This window comes from Crinia signifera, chromosome 1, assembly GCF_055691185.1.
Source record: "Crinia signifera chromosome 1, ASM5569118v1, whole genome shotgun sequence".
Taxonomy (NCBI): Eukaryota; Metazoa; Chordata; class Amphibia; order Anura; family Myobatrachidae; genus Crinia; species Crinia signifera.
The window spans coordinates 6637139-6657364 of record NC_139217.1 but is presented as its reverse complement, the minus strand read 5'-3'; the positions used below and the strand labels follow the sequence as shown (position 1 = coordinate 6657364).

The 20226-nt window shown below is 47.5% G+C and overlaps 1 protein-coding gene and 1 long non-coding RNA gene across 2 annotated transcripts; one reads left to right on the top strand and one right to left on the bottom strand.

Annotated features, from left to right (window-relative positions):
- Positions 1-445: 445 nt before the first annotated feature.
- Positions 446-9960, bottom strand: LOC146015998 (uncharacterized). Its single transcript, XM_083153259.1, has 9 exons — positions 9794-9960; positions 9341-9400; positions 9060-9140; positions 7168-7245; positions 6424-6492; positions 4858-5034; positions 3952-4002; positions 2089-2124; positions 446-522 (listed from the first exon to the last, which is right to left on the bottom strand). Exons 1-9 carry the CDS (start codon positions 9801-9803, stop codon positions 446-448), a joined length of 639 nt encoding a protein of 212 aa, XP_083009385.1. The 5' UTR covers positions 9804-9960.
- Positions 9961-17120: 7160 nt separating this feature from the next.
- On the top strand, positions 17121-19534 carry LOC146059865 (uncharacterized). The gene is made up of 3 exons (XR_014470328.1): positions 17121-17517; positions 17700-17777; positions 19478-19534. It is a non-coding gene; the product is annotated as an uncharacterized LOC146059865 (long non-coding RNA).
- The last annotated feature ends 692 nt before the right edge of the window (positions 19535-20226 follow it).

The following is a 20226-nucleotide window of genomic DNA, read 5'->3' as shown; positions in this document are numbered from 1 at the left end:
CGTTGCCGCTGCTGCAGGTCGGCAGAGCCCATGCTCTGGGATGTGTGGCTGCGTGGAAGACCAGCGTGGATTAGTGCAGAGGCTGTCCGGCAGTGTGAAGGAGACCAGGGGAGATTATTGTGTTGGCTGTCCGGCTCCTGCTCACCTTGTAATTCACCGCAGTACTGTAATTCCATTAAGGGGGGGTGGGTAGAATGGGACTTGTTTTATAACTTCCCTGTCTCCAAATCTCTGCTGCTTTGCATGACCCCCACTGTGCCAGTGCCGGGGAGATGGCAAGTGACATGCTGCGCGCTGTGGTCGGCCTTCTGGCGGGCCAGGGATTGCCCTGGTGGCTCCGTTTCCATGGGCGGGGTGATCAACCCCCCCAAAAAAAGTAGTCTACTACTAAGATGGATAGTAACACAAATAAATAGCACTGCACATTTAAAACAAAATTCATTATTTATATATTTTTTACAATATAATCAAAGAGTTGATTTTCTGCCCCAATGAGTCTCCCGATTTCACTTCGTATGGCATCTGTGAAAATAAAAAAAAATGAACAGTTTTAGAACAATAATACAAGTTGAGTACTTTACAGTAAACATTATTACAGTGTTTATAAGCTCCTGCATTCAGCAAGGCACAAAAAGGCCAAGAGGAATCATGACTGGCAGATGGCCTGACGCCATGATGTTGCCAAGCAGAGGCTAAAGGCCCCCATGCACTATGAGATTTACTGTATCTTACTGTACCTGTAAAATTGCATCTGATTTCCCTTGAATTTCCCCGGCTGCTTCCCAGGAGGCCTACATACTGTACAGTACTGTACAATTTGACACTAGATGTGCCATTCTTTACATCCAATTTGCGTCAGATAAATCACATGTGATTTATCTGATGTAAATTTGGATGTGCCACTGAGACAATGCAGGTTAGCACCTAGCACACTGGCTAAAGCGTCTATGGGACATTGCAGGCTGGCACCAAGCACACTGGCTAAAGGCCCCCATACTGTACATTAGACCGACTTGTCCTAAGGACAATTCGGACCCAATTCTCCTGCGAGCTTCCCGGCAGCTCCCCGGGAGGCTCACAAACAATTTGGCCCTTGATGTGCAATTACAAAACCGGGGAGCTGCAGGGCGGTGAGGAGCAGTGGGGCGGGCAGCAGCGGTGCCGGTGAGGAGCAGGCATGGGGCAGCAGCGGTTCCTGTGAGGAGCAGTGGGGGCGGGCTGCGGCGGATCTCAAATGATCATCAGTGTGCACCGCCGCAGCGGCGGCTATTACAACTTTAAAATAATGTGTCGAATGACTGTCCAGCTTTTGATTGGCTGAGATAGAGCACTCTTAGCCAATCAGCGGCCTCCCTCTGGCGGCAGCTTATTGGCTGAGAGTGCTCTACTGTATCTCAGCCAATCAGAAGACGGACAGTCAATGGACACATTATTTTAAAGTTGTAATTGCCGCTGCTGCCTGCCCCCTGCACACAGCACACGTATCTCAGCCAATCAGAAGACGGACAGTCAATGGACACATTATTTTAAAGTTGTAATTGCCGCTGCTGCCTGCCCCCTGCACACAGCACACTGATGATCACCGCCGTGGCCGCACTGCTTCCCCACCGGCACACACACACCCCCCCGCCCCTTAAAGCGTCCCTGGGACAATGCAGACTGGCACCTAGCACACTGGGTACAGAGGGGCAGATGTACAGTATTAAAGATCGATATGAGGGAGAAGGGGTATCAGCGCACGTTATGTGCACTGATACCACATCTCCCCAATGTATTAAGGAGCCAGCATGCAGTAAATGACAGGGGCACTATGCGCCTCTGTCCATATCGGCGCTGCTATCTAAATGATAGCAGGCCAAATGTACAGTATGAACGGTCAGCACTGCTGACCATTCAGCCCGCTGCTGGTTTTGCGCCAGCAGCAGGCTGGCGTAGCCCTATCTCAACAGCAGGGACAGCGCTGTCCCTACTGTTGGCTCTGTGCTACAGTACTGTATGCTGGGGATCTTGCAATTAAAAAAAAATGTTTAAAAATACCTGTACTGTACTGTAAGTTACAGTATTAAGAAGTATAAAACTGTACTGTACCTTGTTGGTCTTCATCCTCAGATGGTGCAGGAGTTGCTGTAAAAAAAAAAAAAGCACTGTCAGTTTACTACTAGTTTAAAACTAAACTTCTAATCTTCCATCCCCCAAACATACTACAGTACCCTTTTTCCCACTATCTCCATCAGCATTGGTGAAACCGAGATCACCTCCACCGACCAAACGCGCGGCCTTGGTGTCATCATTGACTCTTCCCTCTCTTTCACCCCCCACATTCGTGCTCTCTCCAAGTCTTGCCGTTTTAACCTACGCAACATCTCACGCATCAGACCATTCCTCTCCACTGACACGACCAAAATTCTCATTCACTCTCTTGTCATCTCCCGCCTTGACTACTGCAACATCCTTCTCTCTGGGTTACCTCGAACACGCCTTGCACCACTCCAATCCATTATTAACGCTGCTGCTAGGCTCATCTTCCTCTCCCGCCACTCTACCTCTGCCTCCTGGAACAACCTCCCGCCACCTACTGTATCAGGCTTTCTGATTCCCTTACCTCCTTCAAGCGCTCCCTCAAAACCCACTTTTTTCGACTAGCCTATCCCTCCTCCTAACCTCTTTTGATCCTCCTATCATGCCTCCGTTCCCATCTGTTCCTACAGTACTTACAGTACAGTATCCTATTGTTTTTCGTTCGTCCTCCTTTTACTGTAGTCTGTTAACTCTTATGAGTAGGGCCCTCCTTCCTCACGTACTCACCCTACCTCTTTACCTCACCTGTGCTCCTCTCCTGTTGTTCCCTTCATCTACTGTACTGTACTGTACTTCATTTCAACACCTACAGTACTTCTGAACTGATGCTGATTTTAGTTCTACCAGCTACAGTATACTGTACCCCTATTTACAGTATGCTGTAATTTTCAACACACCCTGTACAGTACGTTACCTTGTAATTTGTTTTTTTGTTTGCTACAGTACTGTATGTACGGCGCTGTGGACACTTTGTGGCGCCCAGGGGCGCTGGAACGTTTTTAGGTTGGGGGGGGGGCAAGATATAATCTCATTTTGGCGCACCCTAAATTGCTATATGTTACCCCCGGGCACTATACACACTGGCAGCGGCATATACACGTGGGCATTATACACCGGGCAGCGGCATATACAGTACATGTGGCCAGAGACACCAGGACTGACATTAATCCAGGGGTTGTCATTTACTGTACTCGTAAAAAGTGGAAAAAGTGGCACTGTCACCTCCAAACAGATTTATGTGATTATGTCTGATTATGATAATCAGACATAATTACATAAACCTGTTTGGTTGTGAATCCAGGGGTAAATGACAACCCCTGGATCCAGGAGTCACTGGGGAAGGGAGGGTGAGAGGAGCAGCATTTACCTTTAAGTTTTAGTTGTGGCAGCACAGCGTGATGGCTGCTGCTGCGGCTGTTGTAGGATGCTCCCGCGGCTCCCGCCCATGCACTGATCCACGCGACCAGTCTCCCTCCCTACGGCCCGCATCACGCCCGCCAATCACTGTGGACGCATCACATCCACAGCCACTGTGATTGGCGGGCGCTGGTTCTCAACATCTCCCCGCAGAAGTCATCCATGTGGGCGGACGGCTGCAAATAGGAATCGGATTCTTGCTGAGGCGCTAAAGCAGCTGTGCGGGCGGGCGGCTGCGATTAATCAGTAATATAGGCGGACGGGCGGGAGGCTGGATCAAGCTTAATCAGCCCACCGCCCGCCCGCCTACTGTATATTACTGATTAATCAGCCGCCCGCACAGCTGCTTTAGCGCCTCAGTAATTTTGGGGGGGGCAAGCTGCCCCCTCGCCCCCCCCCTTCCGGCGCCACTGGTGGCGCCTAATAAATAAACGTACTGCTACTATTACTACTTACATGGATGGGGAGGAGTTTGTTCATACTGCCAAGGTAGCCAAGGGGAATGCACTGTGGAAAAAGAAATGTTTGATCATTTTCTGTAACAATAGTAATACAGTACAGCATATTGTACAGTACATACGGTACATTACTGTACAGTACAGTACAAATACTTTACTGTACAGTACTGAACAATAGTGTCTCATACTGCAGCATATACAGTACTGTACACTAGTGTACTGTACAGTACTGTATGAACACCAATAAAGTCATAAGAATTGTCATAGTGGAGCACAACTTTCTGTGTACAGTAATGTACAGGTGGAGCAGCTCCCATTTCAGCTGCTCCTGGAGACAGAATCTCAGGACAGCTATCCATACTGTAGGCCAGTATTCAATGCAGCAGAAGCAGTTGCAGCAGTGAGTGTTGATGAATGAAGGCATTACACAAGTCAGGGGGCATTGTGCATTAGGTGATGGGGGGGGGGGGGGTGGTTGAATGCATACTGTAATTACTGTAGGCACTAAAGGGGGGCATTCTTCATACAGTATGGGTCATTCTGTACAGTATACAGAATGGCAATATTGAGGGAATTTTGTAGTGCACAGGTACAGTACAGTACTGTACAGTATACAGTATGGCTTTACAGGTGGACTCCACAACTCCCTCAATGCTCCACACCATTACTCCCACCTTCCCTCCCTGCTCCACACTACTACTCCTACCCTCCCTCCCTGCTCCGCACTATTACTCCCACCCTCCCTCCTGCTCTGCATTATTACTCCCTCCCTCCCTCCCTTCTCCACACTATTACTCCCCCCCCTGCTCCACACCACTACTATGCTTGATGGGGAAGGGGCCCCAGAGAGATCAATTTATGGGGCCCCAGGATTGCTGTTGCTGGCCATGAGTACAGTACTTACACCCTGGGGGAGTTCTGCTGGATGCAGGAGGAAGCGCTGCTGCCACCTCGCTTTCTTCCTCCGAGCGGCAGGAACAGTAGCTCCAATTTTCCTGGGGCTCCGGGGATGAACAGCTCCAGGTGTCCATACTGCAGGTGTCCATACTGTCCTCCTTTGGCACCTCTGGGTATTGCAGGTCTGTAAAAAAAATTGCACCAAAATTTGAGCTTGCTGATACAGTACAGTATACTAGGTAACAATAAATACAATAGGTAACAATAAAGTCTTGAGCGTAGAGGATACTGTATGCTGTACAGTAGAGAGGGGTGAAGAGAGACAGAGTGCCTAATTCAGAGGTGAGCACAAGCAGACACACTTGTACAGTATTTCTGCGCATGTGTAAGAGGGCATGGAAGGGAGGTGGGGTATATTAGCAGCACTTGCCTCCATAATACAGTATACTGTACTGTACTGTACTGGTAGAGATACAGTACCAGTGTTGCAAGTAAGGGGGTACGGCGTGGTACGGAGAAATATGTTGCAGGTACGCAGTACCACTTATTCCCTGACCCACTGTCAATTCTATTTTTATTGTACTGTAAGTCTAAATATACTGTAATGCATCCGCAGCCCGCCCACCCAGTGTTATGATTGGTGCTGTATGCAGCTACTGGCTACTGCTGATTTAGCCTGTCACACGGTGCCGACAGCATGAAGAGCAGGCTCCACAATTGTAAGTACAGTACAAGCTGCCCGGCTCTCCCCAAGCAAGAGCCAACCCACCCCCAGTCATTCCCTGTTTCTCATTCCCTGTCTCCCAATGCCATGCTACTATTGTCATTAATACCCCTTTTACACCAAGTGAGAAACCCAGGTTGGACACAGGTCAGTGTTGGTGTAAAAGGGGCCACCCTGGTCCAGTAACACTGGTTTCCTACCCAGGTCCTGACCGAAGTTAAACACTGGTTGGACCTGGGTCGTGGGTGGTGTAAATGGTCCCACCCCAGGTTCCACAGGGGAGCTCACATGGTTGATGCTGTACTTTTATACCGCTATGTGTCCTTGAGCACTGAATAAAACTTTTTGAACAAATATTTAACAAAATAAACAAACCGACATTTTTCAATGCTAACTTTTCATGTCTTTTTTATTTTATTTTTTTAATCAATGACGGAAGGTTGACTGGAAGTTTATCAGTCCTAAAATGGACATTTTTTAATGTCATCCAAAGGGAAAAGCAGGGCTGACCCGGGTTCAGTATAAATGGCGCAGACCTGGGTCCGACCTGGGACATAGTGCTGTGTAAATGGGGTATAAAGCTGGGTTCAACCCTGGAAACTCCTGTGTACAAAGATCAGGTCTAACCAAGGATTTTGGTTTAAAGTGGGTATAAGTCACTCCCCTAGCTTTGTGTGACCATGCCCCCTCATGACACATGGCCACGCCCATTTTTGGTGGAAGCTATCAGTACCACCAAGAAAAAAATTCTACTTGCACCACTGTACAATACTGTAACATCTGATGCAGCCCCATAGAGAGAAAAACTAACAAATATGTACTGTAAACAAAAACATGTACTGTACTTACTAGGTGGAGGGCTGATACGGCCTCTCCAGAGCTGTCTGGGAGCTCCCACTTGTTGAGGGGGTTGCTGGGCTGTTGGAAGACATGTCACCGCAATTAGCAAACGGCCAACGGCACGCCAGACACAAGCATTAGGTCGACATGGTCTAGGTCGACAGTCAAAAGGTCAACATGGGGTTTTTCACTGTTTTTTTTTATCCGAATGTCGACATACTGTACTGTAGTTTTAAGTGTCCATGCACTCGGCACACTATTTTATTCTCACACAATGCCCCAGTGCAGTGATGGCTAACCTTAACACTCCAGCTGTTGTTGAACTACAGTACACATCCCAGCATGCCCTGCATCAGTTTTAGCATGGCCAAATAGTAAAACTGTAGCAGGGCATGCTGGGATGTGTAGTTCATTAACAGCTGGAGTGTCAAGGTTAGCCATCATCTACAAGCATTAGGTCGACCACTGAAGGTTGACATGCATGAAGGTCGACATGACTGAAGGTCAACATGGGTTAGGGAGACATGGTCATTAGGAAAACTAAATTATTAGGTCGACATGGGTATGGTCAACATTCAAAAAGTTCACCATCGAGTTTTTCATTATTGTTGACTGAATGTCGACACAGTCAACATGGACACTAGAAAAGTGCATTGCGTCCCCTCAGCCTCGGCCAACGGCACGCCAACAAAAGACACAAGTTGGAAAGGAAGAAAAAATACACAAACTCAATAAACAAATGACAGGACTTACTGTCAGACGGAGCGGCTGAGGCGCTGGGGGCTGTAACGGCCCGCAAGGGCAGGGTGCCCTGGTCTTCAAGCGGAGGCACTATGTGAAGATGAGAAAAATGAGAAAGTGTGCTGTTTAAATAAAGTTACTGTACTCATTACTGGGTTTACAAAAATCAGTTTTAGCATGGCCAAATAGTAAAACTGTAGCAGGGCATGCTGGGATGTGTAGTTCATGAACAGCTGGAGTGTCAAGGTTAGCCATCACTGCCCTAGTGGATATTAGGGCATGAAATACCGCCTGTCGGCTCTTTAAACAGTGAAAAATCCTATGCCGACCTAATGACTTGTTGACCTTGCAGTATGTCGACCTAGTGGTGAGGCCCTAATGACTGTCGACCATCTTTAGGTCGACCAACTGAATGCTGCTGCAGGGGCAGAGGACTGGGGGGAGCACATGGGTGATGCTGCACTTTTATACCGCTACAGTATGTGCGCTTCATCACTGAATACTGTATAACTTTTTGACAAAATATTTTGCTAAATAAACCAACCAACATTTTTCAATGCTAACATTTCATGTCTTTTAATTTTTATTTAAATCATCGAGGGAAGGTTGGCTTCAGTTTCTCACAAATACAGTATCCTATAAACGACAATACATTAGTGGGGGTTGGTGGTGGAGAGCTTTAACACATAGAAATGCTAATGAGTTAGTGTACTTGGAGTGGGGAGGCTAATAGTGTGATTTTTCCTTTCACAGATACAAGATTCAAATGTAAATGTCCTTTTTAGACAATGCAGTCCAGGTTTATAGTGACCCTTAATCAAATTATCGGTCTGCACTTAACACTACAGAAAGGAGGGTGAACTGTCATCTCTAGTACAGTATGCAGCTTTGAAAAGGGGAATCCAGTCATCACATTTGAAGAAAACTTTCAGATTTTCACAAATACAGTATACAGGCCCTTAATCTGATCTAAGCGGTAACGGCCGCATGCGGCCGTTCCGCCGATGTTTTCGATCTGCGCATGTGCAGAGGGCACTCTGCGCATGTGCAGGCGAAATCGCCGCACAATTTTTTTTAACGCCGCAAAGGGGGTGGATAGGGGCGTGAGGGACTACTTAGCCTCATTTCCCTATGCATACGCCCCGCGTTTCATGGGCGTTCCCATGCAAACGCGGGGCGTACGCATGGTAATGAGGCTGTGACGCATGTGTTGGGGGCGGGCATCTGACATCGCCGGATGTCAGCTGCCCGGCCCCATACATGCTTTTACACGGACAAGTGTCCGTGAGGTCTATGGGTGCGGGAGCTGGTGACGTCACCGGCGCGCACACACACTCGCGCAATGCATTCCTGGGACCGCTGGAGACCCTGGAGAAGATGCCGGAGGCCTGCTGTGGACGCCCGGGGACTTGGTAAGTATGAAAAGAGGGTTAGGGGTTGAAAAATAAAAAAATAAAAAAAAATTCGAATGATTCCAAAAACCACGGTTTTTGGAATCATTCGGATAAGGGATGTCCGGATACCGGATACTCAACCTGTATACTGTACTGTAGTAGCAAACAAAGATGGGTCATAGGAAAGACATTACTGTAGGTCTACAAGCATTAGGTCGACCACTGAAGGTTGACATGCATGAAGGTCGACATGACTGAAGGTCAACATGGGTTAGGGAGACATGGTCATTAGGAAAACTAAATTATTAGGTCGACATGGGTATGGTCAACATTCAAAAAGTTCACCATCGAGTTTTTCATTATTGTTGACTGAATGTCGACACAGTCAACATGGACACTAGAAAAGTGCATTGCGTCCCCTCAGCCTCGGCCAACGGCACGCCAACAAAAGACACAAGTTGGAAAGGAAGAAAAAATACACAAACTCAATAAACAAATGACAGGACTTACTGTCAGACGGAGCGGCTGAGGCGCTGGGGGCTGTAACGGCCCGCAAGGGCAGGGTGCCCTGGTCTTCCTCTAGGCTTGGCACTGTGGGGAAATGATAAAATGTGCTGTTAAAATACTGTAAAGTTATTATTCTTACTCTAAATGGGGAGGAGGGGGTGTTAAAAAAAAAAAGCCGTGGACTGTTTTCAATAAAGTGCTGTGCCCACCACACTTGATAAAATAGACTCCACGTCAACGTGGATACTGGGGGTACTGTATGAACAGGTCGGGATGACACTTACTGGCTGCCAAAGTTTGAGGGGACCTTCTTGGGGGTACCCTTTCCATCCTCCTCTGAAGTCCTGTGTAAAAATAATTACAGTACATTACAGTATACTGTACTGTAGTGTCCTTTGAAACATTAGTTCACACACACTACTGTGATCACTGAGGTTATGGTAGAGTATACAGTATTGCAGTACTGTATACTGTAGATAAATAATGTCTAGGTCAAAACGTCGTGCATCAGACGTACCGCACGCCTCCACTCCCACCCCCTTTGTGCACGAGACGCAGAGCTACAGTACCTGACGGGGACATTACGGTAATTGTGCAGGGCTCCCGTGGGGACACTACGCTGACTGTGCTAGGCTGCCGTTGGCCGATGCTGACAGCGTCGCCCAACGGCACGGCAAAAAACTACACAAGTTCAAACACACAAACACAAAACACAATAAAGAAATGACAGGACTTACTGCTTAGCATCGTGGCGATGCTTGAGGGGGGGCCTGTAGCATGCCCGCAGGGCAGGGTGCCCTGGTCTTCAATCGGAGTCACTGTGGGAAAATGTCAAAAATGAGAACAAGTAACTTACCGTACTCTTATTACTGTAAATGGGGCTGGGGTGGCTTTACAAAAAGGCGTGGACTGGATTTTATAAAGTGCTGCGCCCGCCATACTGTACTTTAGAAAATCCACTCTGCTCCACAGTGGATAGGACACATACCGCTGCGCATTCCCTGCTTACGGCTGCCCTGGATAGTGGTTGTTTCAAAAGGAGGCATTTGCCAGTGCAGTACCGGATGTAAACTAGTACTGCCAGTGGCAATTGCCTCCTTTTGTGCATCAGAGGCATTGGCGCAACGCTCCACCCCCACCCCCCTGACATGGACACAACGCTGACTACGCAGGGCTGCGCTAGGCTGCCATTGGCCCACGCTACCAGCGTGGGCCAATGGCACGCCAAGAGAAGACACAATTACTGTACAGTAGGAGAGAAAGAAAAAAAAAAACACAAACTCAATAAAGAAATGACAGGACTTAATCTCAGATGGAGCGGCTGAGGCGGTGGGGGCTGGAAGGGTGCCCTGGTCTGCAATCGGAGTCACTGTGGGAAAATGTCAAAAATGAGAACAAGGATGGATTGTACAGTATGGTCGACCGAAAGATTGTCGACAGTCATAAGGTCGACATACTGCAAGGTCGACAGGTGTCTAGGTCGACATGGGATAAGATCGACAGGTCATCAGGTCGACACAAGCATTAGGTCGACATGGTCTAGGTCGACAGTCAAAAAGTTCACCATTGAGTTTTTCATTATTGTTGACTGAATGTCGACACAGTCAACATGGACAATAGAAAAGTGCATTGCGTCCCCTCAGCCTCGGCCAAAGGCACGCCAAGAAAATACACAAGTTGGAAAGGAAGAAAAAATACACAAACTCAATAAAGAAATGACAGGACTTACTTTCAGACGGAGCGGCTGAGGCTGTAATGGCCCGCAAGGGCAGGGTGTCCTCCTCGCCTTCAAGCGGAGGCACTGTGTGAAGATGAGAAAAATGAGAAAGTGTGCTGTTTAAATAAAGTTACTGTACTCATTACTGGGTTTACAAAAAGGCGTGGACTGGATTTTATAAAGTGCTGCGGCCGCTATACAGTAGTGTACTGTACTTTATAAAATCAACTCCGCTCCAAAGTGGATAGGACCGCTGCGCTTGGTATGGTCGACCGAAAGATTGTCGACAGTCATGAGGTCGACATACTGCAAGGTCGACAGGTGTCTAGGTCGACATGGGATAAGATCGACAGGTCATCAGGTCGACACAAGCATTAGGTCGACATGGTCTAGGTCGACAGTCAAAAAGTTCACCATTGAGTTTTTCATTATTGTTGACTGAATGTCGACACAGTCAACATGGACAATAGAAAAGTGCATTGCGTCCCCTCAGCCTCGGCCAAAGGCACGCCAAGAAAATACACAAGTTGGAAAGGAAGAAAAAATACACAAACTCAATAAAGAAATGACAGGACTTACTTTCAGACGGAGCGGCTGAGGCTGTAATGGCCCGCAAGGGCAGGGTGTCCTCCTCGCCTTCAAGCGGAGGCACTGTGTGAAGATGAGAAAAATGAGAAAGTGTGCTGTTTAAATAAAGTTACTGTACTCATTACTGGGTTTACAAAAAGGCGTGGACTGGATTTTATAAAGTGCTGCGGCCGCTATACAGTAGTGTACTTTATAAAATCAACTCCGCTCCAAAGTGGATAGGACCGCTGCGCTTGGTATGGTCGACCGAAAGATTGTCGACAGTCATAAGGTCGACATACTGCAAGGTCGACAGGTGTCTAGGTCGACATGGGATAAGATCGACAGGTCATCAGGTCGACACAAGCATTAGGTCGACATGGTCTAGGTCGACAGTCAAAAAGTTCACCATTGAGTTTTTCATTATTGTTGACTGAATGTCGACACAGTCAACATGGACAATAGAAAAGTGCATTGCGTCCCCTCAGCCTCGGCCAAAGGCACGCCAAGAAAATACACAAGTTGGAAAGGAAGAAAAAATACACAAACTCAATAAAGAAATGACAGGACTTACTTTCAGACGGAGCGGCTGAGGCTGTAATGGCCCGCAAGGGCAGGGTGTCCTCCTCGCCTTCAAGCGGAGGCACTGTGTGAAGATGAGAAAAATGAGAAAGTGTGCTGTTTAAATAAAGTTACTGTACTCATTACTGGGTTTACAAAAAGGCGTGGACTGGATTTTATAAAGTGCTGCGGCCGCTATACAGTAGTGTACTTTATAAAATCAACTCCGCTCCAAAGTGGATAGGACCGCTGCGCTTGGTATGGTCGACCGAAAGATTGTCGACAGTCATAAGGTCGACATACTGCAAGGTCGACAGGTGTCTAGGTCGACATGGGATAAGATCGACAGGTCATCAGGTCGACACAAGCATTAGGTCGACATGGTCTAGGTCGACAGTCAAAAAGTTCACCATTGAGTTTTTCATTATTGTTGACTGAATGTCGACACAGTCAACATGGACAATAGAAAAGTGCATTGCGTCCCCTCAGCCTCGGCCAAAGGCACGCCAAGAAAATACACAAGTTGGAAAGGAAGAAAAAATACACAAACTCAATAAAGAAATGACAGGACTTACTTTCAGACGGAGCGGCTGAGGCTGTAACGGCCCGCAAGGGCAGGGTGTCCTCCTCGCCTTCAAGCGGAGGCACTGTGTGAAGATGAGAAAAATGAGAAAGTGTGCTGTTTAAATAAAGTTACTGTACTCATTACTGGGTTTACAAAAAGGCGTGGACTGGATTTTATAAAGTGCTGCGGCCGCTATACAGTAGTGTACTTTATAAAATCAACTCCGCTCCAAAGTGGATAGGACCGCTGCGCTTGGTATGGTCGACCGAAAGATTGTCGACAGTCATAAGGTCGACATACTGCAAGGTCGACAGGTGTCTAGGTCGACATGGGATAAGATCGACAGGTCATCAGGTCGACACAAGCATTAGGTCGACATGGTCTAGGTGCAGTACCGGATGTACACTAGTACTGCCAGTGGCAATTGCCTCCTTTTGTGCATCAGAGGCCTTGGCGCAACGCTCCACCCCCACCCCCCTGAAGAAAAAATACACAAACTCAATAAAGAAATGACAGGACTTACTCTCAGATGGAGCGGCGCCGCTTGTTGAGGCGGTGGGGGCTGTATCGGCCTGCATTTCCCTCCTCCTCCTCCCATGAAGTCCTGTGTAAAAATAACATTTACAGTATACTGTAGTGTCCTTTCAAACATTAGTGCATTGGGTCAACACCACTAGGTCGACAGAAAGCAAGGTCGACATGGGTTTAGGTCGACTTTGGTCAAGGTCGACATTTCATTTGGTCAACACACCTACTATTACAGCATTCCCGCCAGACAATGGGCCTTATTCTGATCGGTGCAGATTTCTCCGCATGCGGTCATCCCGCCGATGGTCACTCTGCGCATGTGCAGGCGATTTCGCCGCACGTATTCTTTACACGCCGCACAGGGGGCGTAGAGGGGCGTGAGGTGCTACTTAGCCTCATTACCCTATGCATACGCCCCGCGTTTCATGGGCGTTCCCATGCAAATGCGGGGCGTATGCATGGTAATGAGGCCGTGACGCGTGGGTACGGGGCGGGCATCTGACATCGCCGGATGTCAGCTGCCCGCCCCCATACATGATTTCACACGGACAAGTGTCCGTGTGGTCTTGGGTGGCGGGACCTGGTGGAGCGTGCGGCCCTGCATTCGATGTTCGGCGACCATCGAATGCAGGGGCTGCTCCCAAGACGGAGGAGGCGTATCCCCGTCCACTTTCATGCGGACCGCCACATATCCGCGTACGGACGGCAGGTGGCGATCCGTATGGAAGGCGGGGATTCGCCTGCACGGTCGTGGCCGCATATTCTCATCGGGCCGCACCGATCAGAATAAGGCCCAATGTTTGTACCGTCATGTGATCAGGGACGTCATCACAGCTACTGTACATACTGTACTGTACTGTATACAGTAAGTCTGGCCACGCGTGAGAGCGCTACGCCGCTACGACGGTGGCACGGGGAGCTGGAGGGCTTGCACCAATACTAACCCTAATACAATGAGCCATGGGACGTGCAATCGCAGCTTGGCTCCGACATCTCCGCATCGCCATCTCCTGACGCTGCGACATACTGTACTGTACAGTACTTGCGACAGTGTCCTACATGCGCCAAATACTGTATACTGTACAGCCAAATACAGTATACTGTACTGTACAGTACCTGTATACTGTAGTATTTTTTTAAAAATACAGTATATACAGTACCTGTATATACTGTACTGTGTGCTGCATTACCTAATACAGTACATTATTTGCTGATACAGTATGTCCTTAAAAATTGTGTTTCGGGGTAATTATTATCTGCAAATATTGGGGAAGATGTAGAACCGGCCCTTTGAGGGTGACCAAACTGCTGATGCGGCCCCGGATTAATTTGAGTTTGTCACCCCTGCCCTAGTGGATGATAGGGCATGAAATACAGTTTCGCCTGTCAGCACATGGCGGATTCCAAAAACACTGGAATATACCATGTCGACCTTTTGAATGTTGACATACTGTAATGCTTGTGTCAATCTAATCACATGTCCACCTTGGCCCATGTCGACCTTCCTGACAGTCGACCTAATGACTGTAGACCTAAGTTCATTCTGACCGATGTCCCGATTACCTTTTTTCATAGTAAACCACCCCCACTACCAACGCCGACCCGAAGCGTGGCGAGCGCAGCGAGCCCACGAGGGGCGGCGTTACGTGTCCAACGACCTTTTCATAACCCCACTATCCACGTCGCCGTGGAGTTTAGAACAGAAAGTGTGGCGAGCGCAGCGAGCCACCGAGCCCAGCAAGCACCGCGAGGGGACACGGATATGTACCTGTACAGATAAACGCTTACCCACGCGGGCTTCACAGGTGTCCGCGTCCCCTTGCGTTTGTGTCTATCCAATTATCCATACCCGCTATAATAACAGTAAATACTGTACTACAGTACTAATGTACTTTAATTTTGTTAATGTCATGTACTGTACAGTACCTCTGCTCAGCTTGGCCCTCAATTTGGCCAGTTTATCTGGCTGCCTCCGAAGCAGGTCACTCCACCTCTTCTGCAGCGAGAGGATACTCCTATCCCTGTGCAGGACTTCCAAAATCTCCTCCTTTGCGCTCCTGTATGCGCTGTTCTTCTCTGCATTACTGGCCAAGGATTTGTCCACATGCCGCAGCAAAATCAGGAGCTCCGCATCACAGAAGTTTCTGTTTCTGTGCGCCATGTTGTCTACAGTATACTGTAATGGTGGCCGCCTTCCACGCATGTCACATGTCGACACAGGTCACATGTCAAACAAAAAACGGAAGCCCTCCACTAAAAACGGAAAAATTCGCAGTACAAATTCCACTTAACACGGAAAAATTCGCATAACAAACTTGCGCCGCATAAACCTAAACGCCTTACAGCCATCACAGATTACGGAAACCCTCCACTAAATATGGAAAAATTTGCAGAAGAAACTTGCGCCGCATAAACTGTACATACTGTACAGTATTAATCGCAGGAATAATACTGTAGCAGCTGCAACGCACAATTTATTAAATTAAATTAATACAGTATGAGGCCTCCCATATACTGTACTGTACGGTATGAAGACACAATTTTATTAAAGTTAAGAAACTCATTCACTGTATAGTACTGTACAGTACTGGATTGATTACTTTAGCCTACTGACTACCATGTGTCCTGCGTTTTGTGTCATGCGCTGGGGAGTGTTCACTTCCAAAATGGATTCTGCTCAGAGACAGAGACAGCGTTACAGCTACGCAGAGCTGATCATTTTGGTTAGCTGCCGGGACAAGCCTCTGAGCAGTAACCGGGAGAAGCGCAATGCTTATAAGGATGCGCGCAGGATAATAATGCGCAAGTACTGCCGGCTGCGCAGGATTAGGTCACTCCAAAGAAAATGGAGTGACCTAGTCACAAGGCAGCCTGCGAAGCTGGAGGCCCTGCGCCGTTCCGTCGCCAGTAAGTACTGTACACTACTCCTGTTAAGGCCCATACACACTTGAAGATTTTCATTTCAAAAGACTTTGCCAAAATCTTTGATAGATATATCTGTCACCAAAGTAGTGCGTACACACTGATCTATTTTCCCAAAAGAGCAAGAGATGTTCAGGAGGTGAAAGACTTTGCTGAAAATCTTTCATGTAAAAGGCTATTTACTGTACATAATGGGCTGGGTTTGATTTCCAAGGGTGGGAGAAGGGGCCATATTATTCTGTGCATTTCAGTTTTTGGGTCCTGATTCAGAATTGATCGCTGGGCGGAGTATATTCGGAGAAATGCGATTTTGCATGCGATATCAAACGCAATTTAATACCTCTTTATTTCCCGACTATCCACTACGGCGTGGAGTCGAAATTATACAGTGTGGCGAGCGCAGCGAGCCACTGAACCCGAAGCGTGGCGAGCGGACACGGATTATGGTACATTACTGATATCGCATTCCGTGTCCCCTTGCGGCGCTCGCCAAGTTTCGGGCTCGGTGTCTCGCTGCGCTCGCCACACTATATAAAATCAACTCCACGCCACAGCGGATAGTGGGGATATGAACAGGTATTAAATCGCATGTGATATCGCATGCGATTTAGTGGCGCCGTGAAACTACACAAGTACCCGCCGGTCTATCGGATTATGTGTGTACGCAGCACGGGCTGAAAGATTAGCCACTTTCAGCCCGCATGCCGCCCCGCCGCCTCCCCCTGCTCCCTCCCCCAACATGCACCTAAATTCCGGCTACAGTACCCCTCCGAATGGCCACAATTTCATCAGGCTGCTGGGCACCCCTCCGCCCGCAGGTCCTTCCGGCCACACGCCCACCTGACATGTCTGCCTGGATGCCCCCGCACCCCCGCAGCAGCTTCCAGGGTCCCCAGCCGCTGCCTCCTCATACAGTATGTTAAAAAAAAAAGCAGTTGTTAAAACTTTTATAAAATGAGACCACTGCCATCAATGTGAGATTGCCCACAAGTGTATTTATATTATAGATATATTTATGTATATACAGTATATAGTTAAATATATATATCTATATATCTATATATATATAATATATATATTATATTTATAGATAATAAATATATATATATATACTGTATATATATACTGTATACAGTGTATATACTGTATACAGTATATATCTATTATAATGTGTAAGGGGCATTAAGGTTATAAGGACATTAATAACATGTGTCATGTGTAAGGGGCATTACTGTGTGGTATTATCAGGGGTGCCGAGAGAAAGGGGTAGGGGGTACAAATTACCCAGGCCAAAGTCTGATGGATGATGTCCCTGATCACATGACGGTACAAACATTGGCTGGCGGGAATGCTGTAATACTGTAGGTGAAGGCTGCGTGGGCCACATGTCGAGGTCTTGCGGGCCAGATTTGGCCCATGGGCCTTGTGTTTGACACCCGTGCACTAGAGCGTGGTGGGATAATAAAATACAGTACTTGTACTTTACTGTACTAATGTTTGAAAGGACACTACAGTATACTGTAAATGTTATTTTTACACAGGACGTCAGAGGAGGAGGAGGGAAAGGGCACTTTTGTCATCAAGTGGAAGCGTGGCAAGCGGTATGTGTCCTATCCACTTTGGTGGGGAGTGGATTTTATAACGTACAGTATGGCATCCGCAGCACTTTATAAAATCCAGTCCACGCCTTTTTGTAAACCCACCCCTTCCCCATTTACAGTAATAAGAGTAGAGTAACTTTATGAAAACAGCACATTTTCTAATTTTTCTAATTTTCCCACAGTGCCTCCGCTTGAAAGTTTGCAGGCCGCTACAGCCGCCCCATCCGGCTCAACAGGCGCAGCCGCTGCCCAGTTTGAGAGTAAGTCCTGCCATTTCTTACCGTGGTTTTTGGAATCATTTGAATTTTTTTTCTATTTTTTAACCCCTAACCCTCTTTTCATACTTACCAAGTCCCCGGGCGTCCACAGCAGGCTTCCGGCATCTTCTCCAGGGTCTCCAGCGGTCCCAGGAATGCATTGCGCGCGCACACTCGCGCAATGCATTCCTGGGACCGCTGGAGACCAGGAGAAGATGTCGGAGGCCTGCTGTGGACGCCCGCGGACTGCGCGGACGCCGAGGGACGCCCGGGGACCATCAGGGGACAGGTAAGTATGGCTGCAAAAAAAATATTCCAAAAACCGGAAAATTCCCCTATCCAAAATGCTCGCGGTCCTGAGCATTTCGGATAGGGGATACTCAACCTGTACTGTACTGTATTTGTGAAAATCTGAAAGTTTTCTTCAAATGTGATGACTGGATTCCCCTTTTCAAAGCTGCATTGTACTAGAGATGCCAGTTCAACCTCCTTTCTGTAGTGTTAAGTGCAGACAGATACAGTAATTTGATTAAGGGTCGCTATAAACCTGCATTGTCTAAAGACTGCATTGTCTAAAAAGGACATTTACATTTGAATCTTGTATCTGTGAAAGGAAAAATCACACTATTAGCCTCCCCACTCCAAGTACACTAACTCATTAGCATTTCTATGTGTTAAAGCTCTCCACCACCAACCCCCACTAATGTATTGTCGTTTATAGGATACTGTATTTGTGAGAAACTGAAGCCAACCTTCCCTCGATGATTTAAATAAAAATTAAAAGACATGAAATGTTAGCATTGAAAAATGTTGGTTGGTTTATTTAGCAAAATATTTTGTCAAAAAGTTATACAGTATTCAGTGATGAAGCGCACATACTGTAGCGGTATAAAAGTGCAGCATCACCCATGTGCCCCCCCCAGTCCTCTGCCCCTGCAGCAGCATTCAGTTGGTCGACCTAAAGATGGTCGACAGTCATTAGGGCCTCACCACTAGGTCGACATACTGCAAGGTCCACATGGGACAAGGTCAACAAGTCATTAGGTCGGCATAGGATTTTTCACTGTTTAAAGAGCCGACAGGCGGTATTTCATGCCCTAATATCCACTAGGGCAGTGATGGCTAACCTTGACACTCCAGCTGTTATTGAACTACACATCCCAGCATGCCCTGCTACAGTTTTACTATTTGGCCATGCTAAAACTGATGCAGGGCATGCTGGGATGTGTAGTTCAACAACAGCTGGAGTGTTAAGGTTAGCCATCACTGCACTGGGGCATTGTGGGAGAATAAAATAGTGTGCCGAGTGCATGGACACTTAAAACTACAGTACTGTATGTCGACATTCGGGTAAAAAAAAACAGTGGAAAAACCCCATGTTGACCTTTTGACTGTCGACCTAGACCATGTCGACCTAATGCTTGTGTCGACCTGATGACCTGTCGATCTTATCCCATGTCGACCTAGACACCTGTCGACCTTGCAGTATGTCGACCTTATGACTGTCGACAATCTTTCGGTCGACCATACCAAGCGCAGCGGTCCTATCCACTTTGGAGCGGAGTTGATTTTATAAAGTACACTACTGTATAGCGGCCGCAGCACTTTATAAAATCCAGTCCACGCCTTTTTGTAAACCCAGTAATGAGTACAGTAACTTTATTTAAACAGCACACTTTCTCATTTTTCTCATCTTCACACAGTGCCTCCGCTTGAAGGCGAGGAGGACACCCTGCCCTTGCGGGCCGTTACAGCCTCAGCCGCTCCGTCTGAAAGTAAGTCCTGTCATTTCTTTATTGAGTTTGTGTATTTATTCTTCCTTTCCAACTTGTGTATTTTCTTGGCGTGCCTTTGGCCGAGGCTGAGGGGACGCAATGCACTTTTCTATTGTCCATGTTGACTGTGTCGACATTCAGTCAACAATAATGAAAAACTCAATGGTGAACTTTTTGACTGTCGACCTAGACCATGTCGACCTAATGCTTGTGTCGACCTGATGACCTGTCGATCTTATCCCATGTCGACCTAGACACCTGTCGACCTTGCAGTATGTCGACCTTATGACTGTCGACAATCTTTCGGTCGACCATACCAAGCGCAGCGGTCCTATCCACTTTGGAGCGGAGTTGATTTTATAAAGTACACTACTGTATAGCGGCCGCAGCACTTTATAAAATCCAGTCCACGCCTTTTTGTAAACCCAGTAATGAGTACAGTAACTTTATTTAAACAGCACACTTTCTCATTTTTCTCATCTTCACACAGTGCCTCCGCTTGAAGGCGAGGAGGACACCCTGCCCTTGCGGGCCGTTACAGCCTCAGCCGCTCCGTCTGAAAGTAAGTCCTGTCATTTCTTTATTGAGTTTGTGTATTTTTTCTTCCTTTCCAACTTGTGTATTTTCTTGGCGTGCCTTTGGCCGAGGCTGAGGGGACGCAATGCACTTTTCTATTG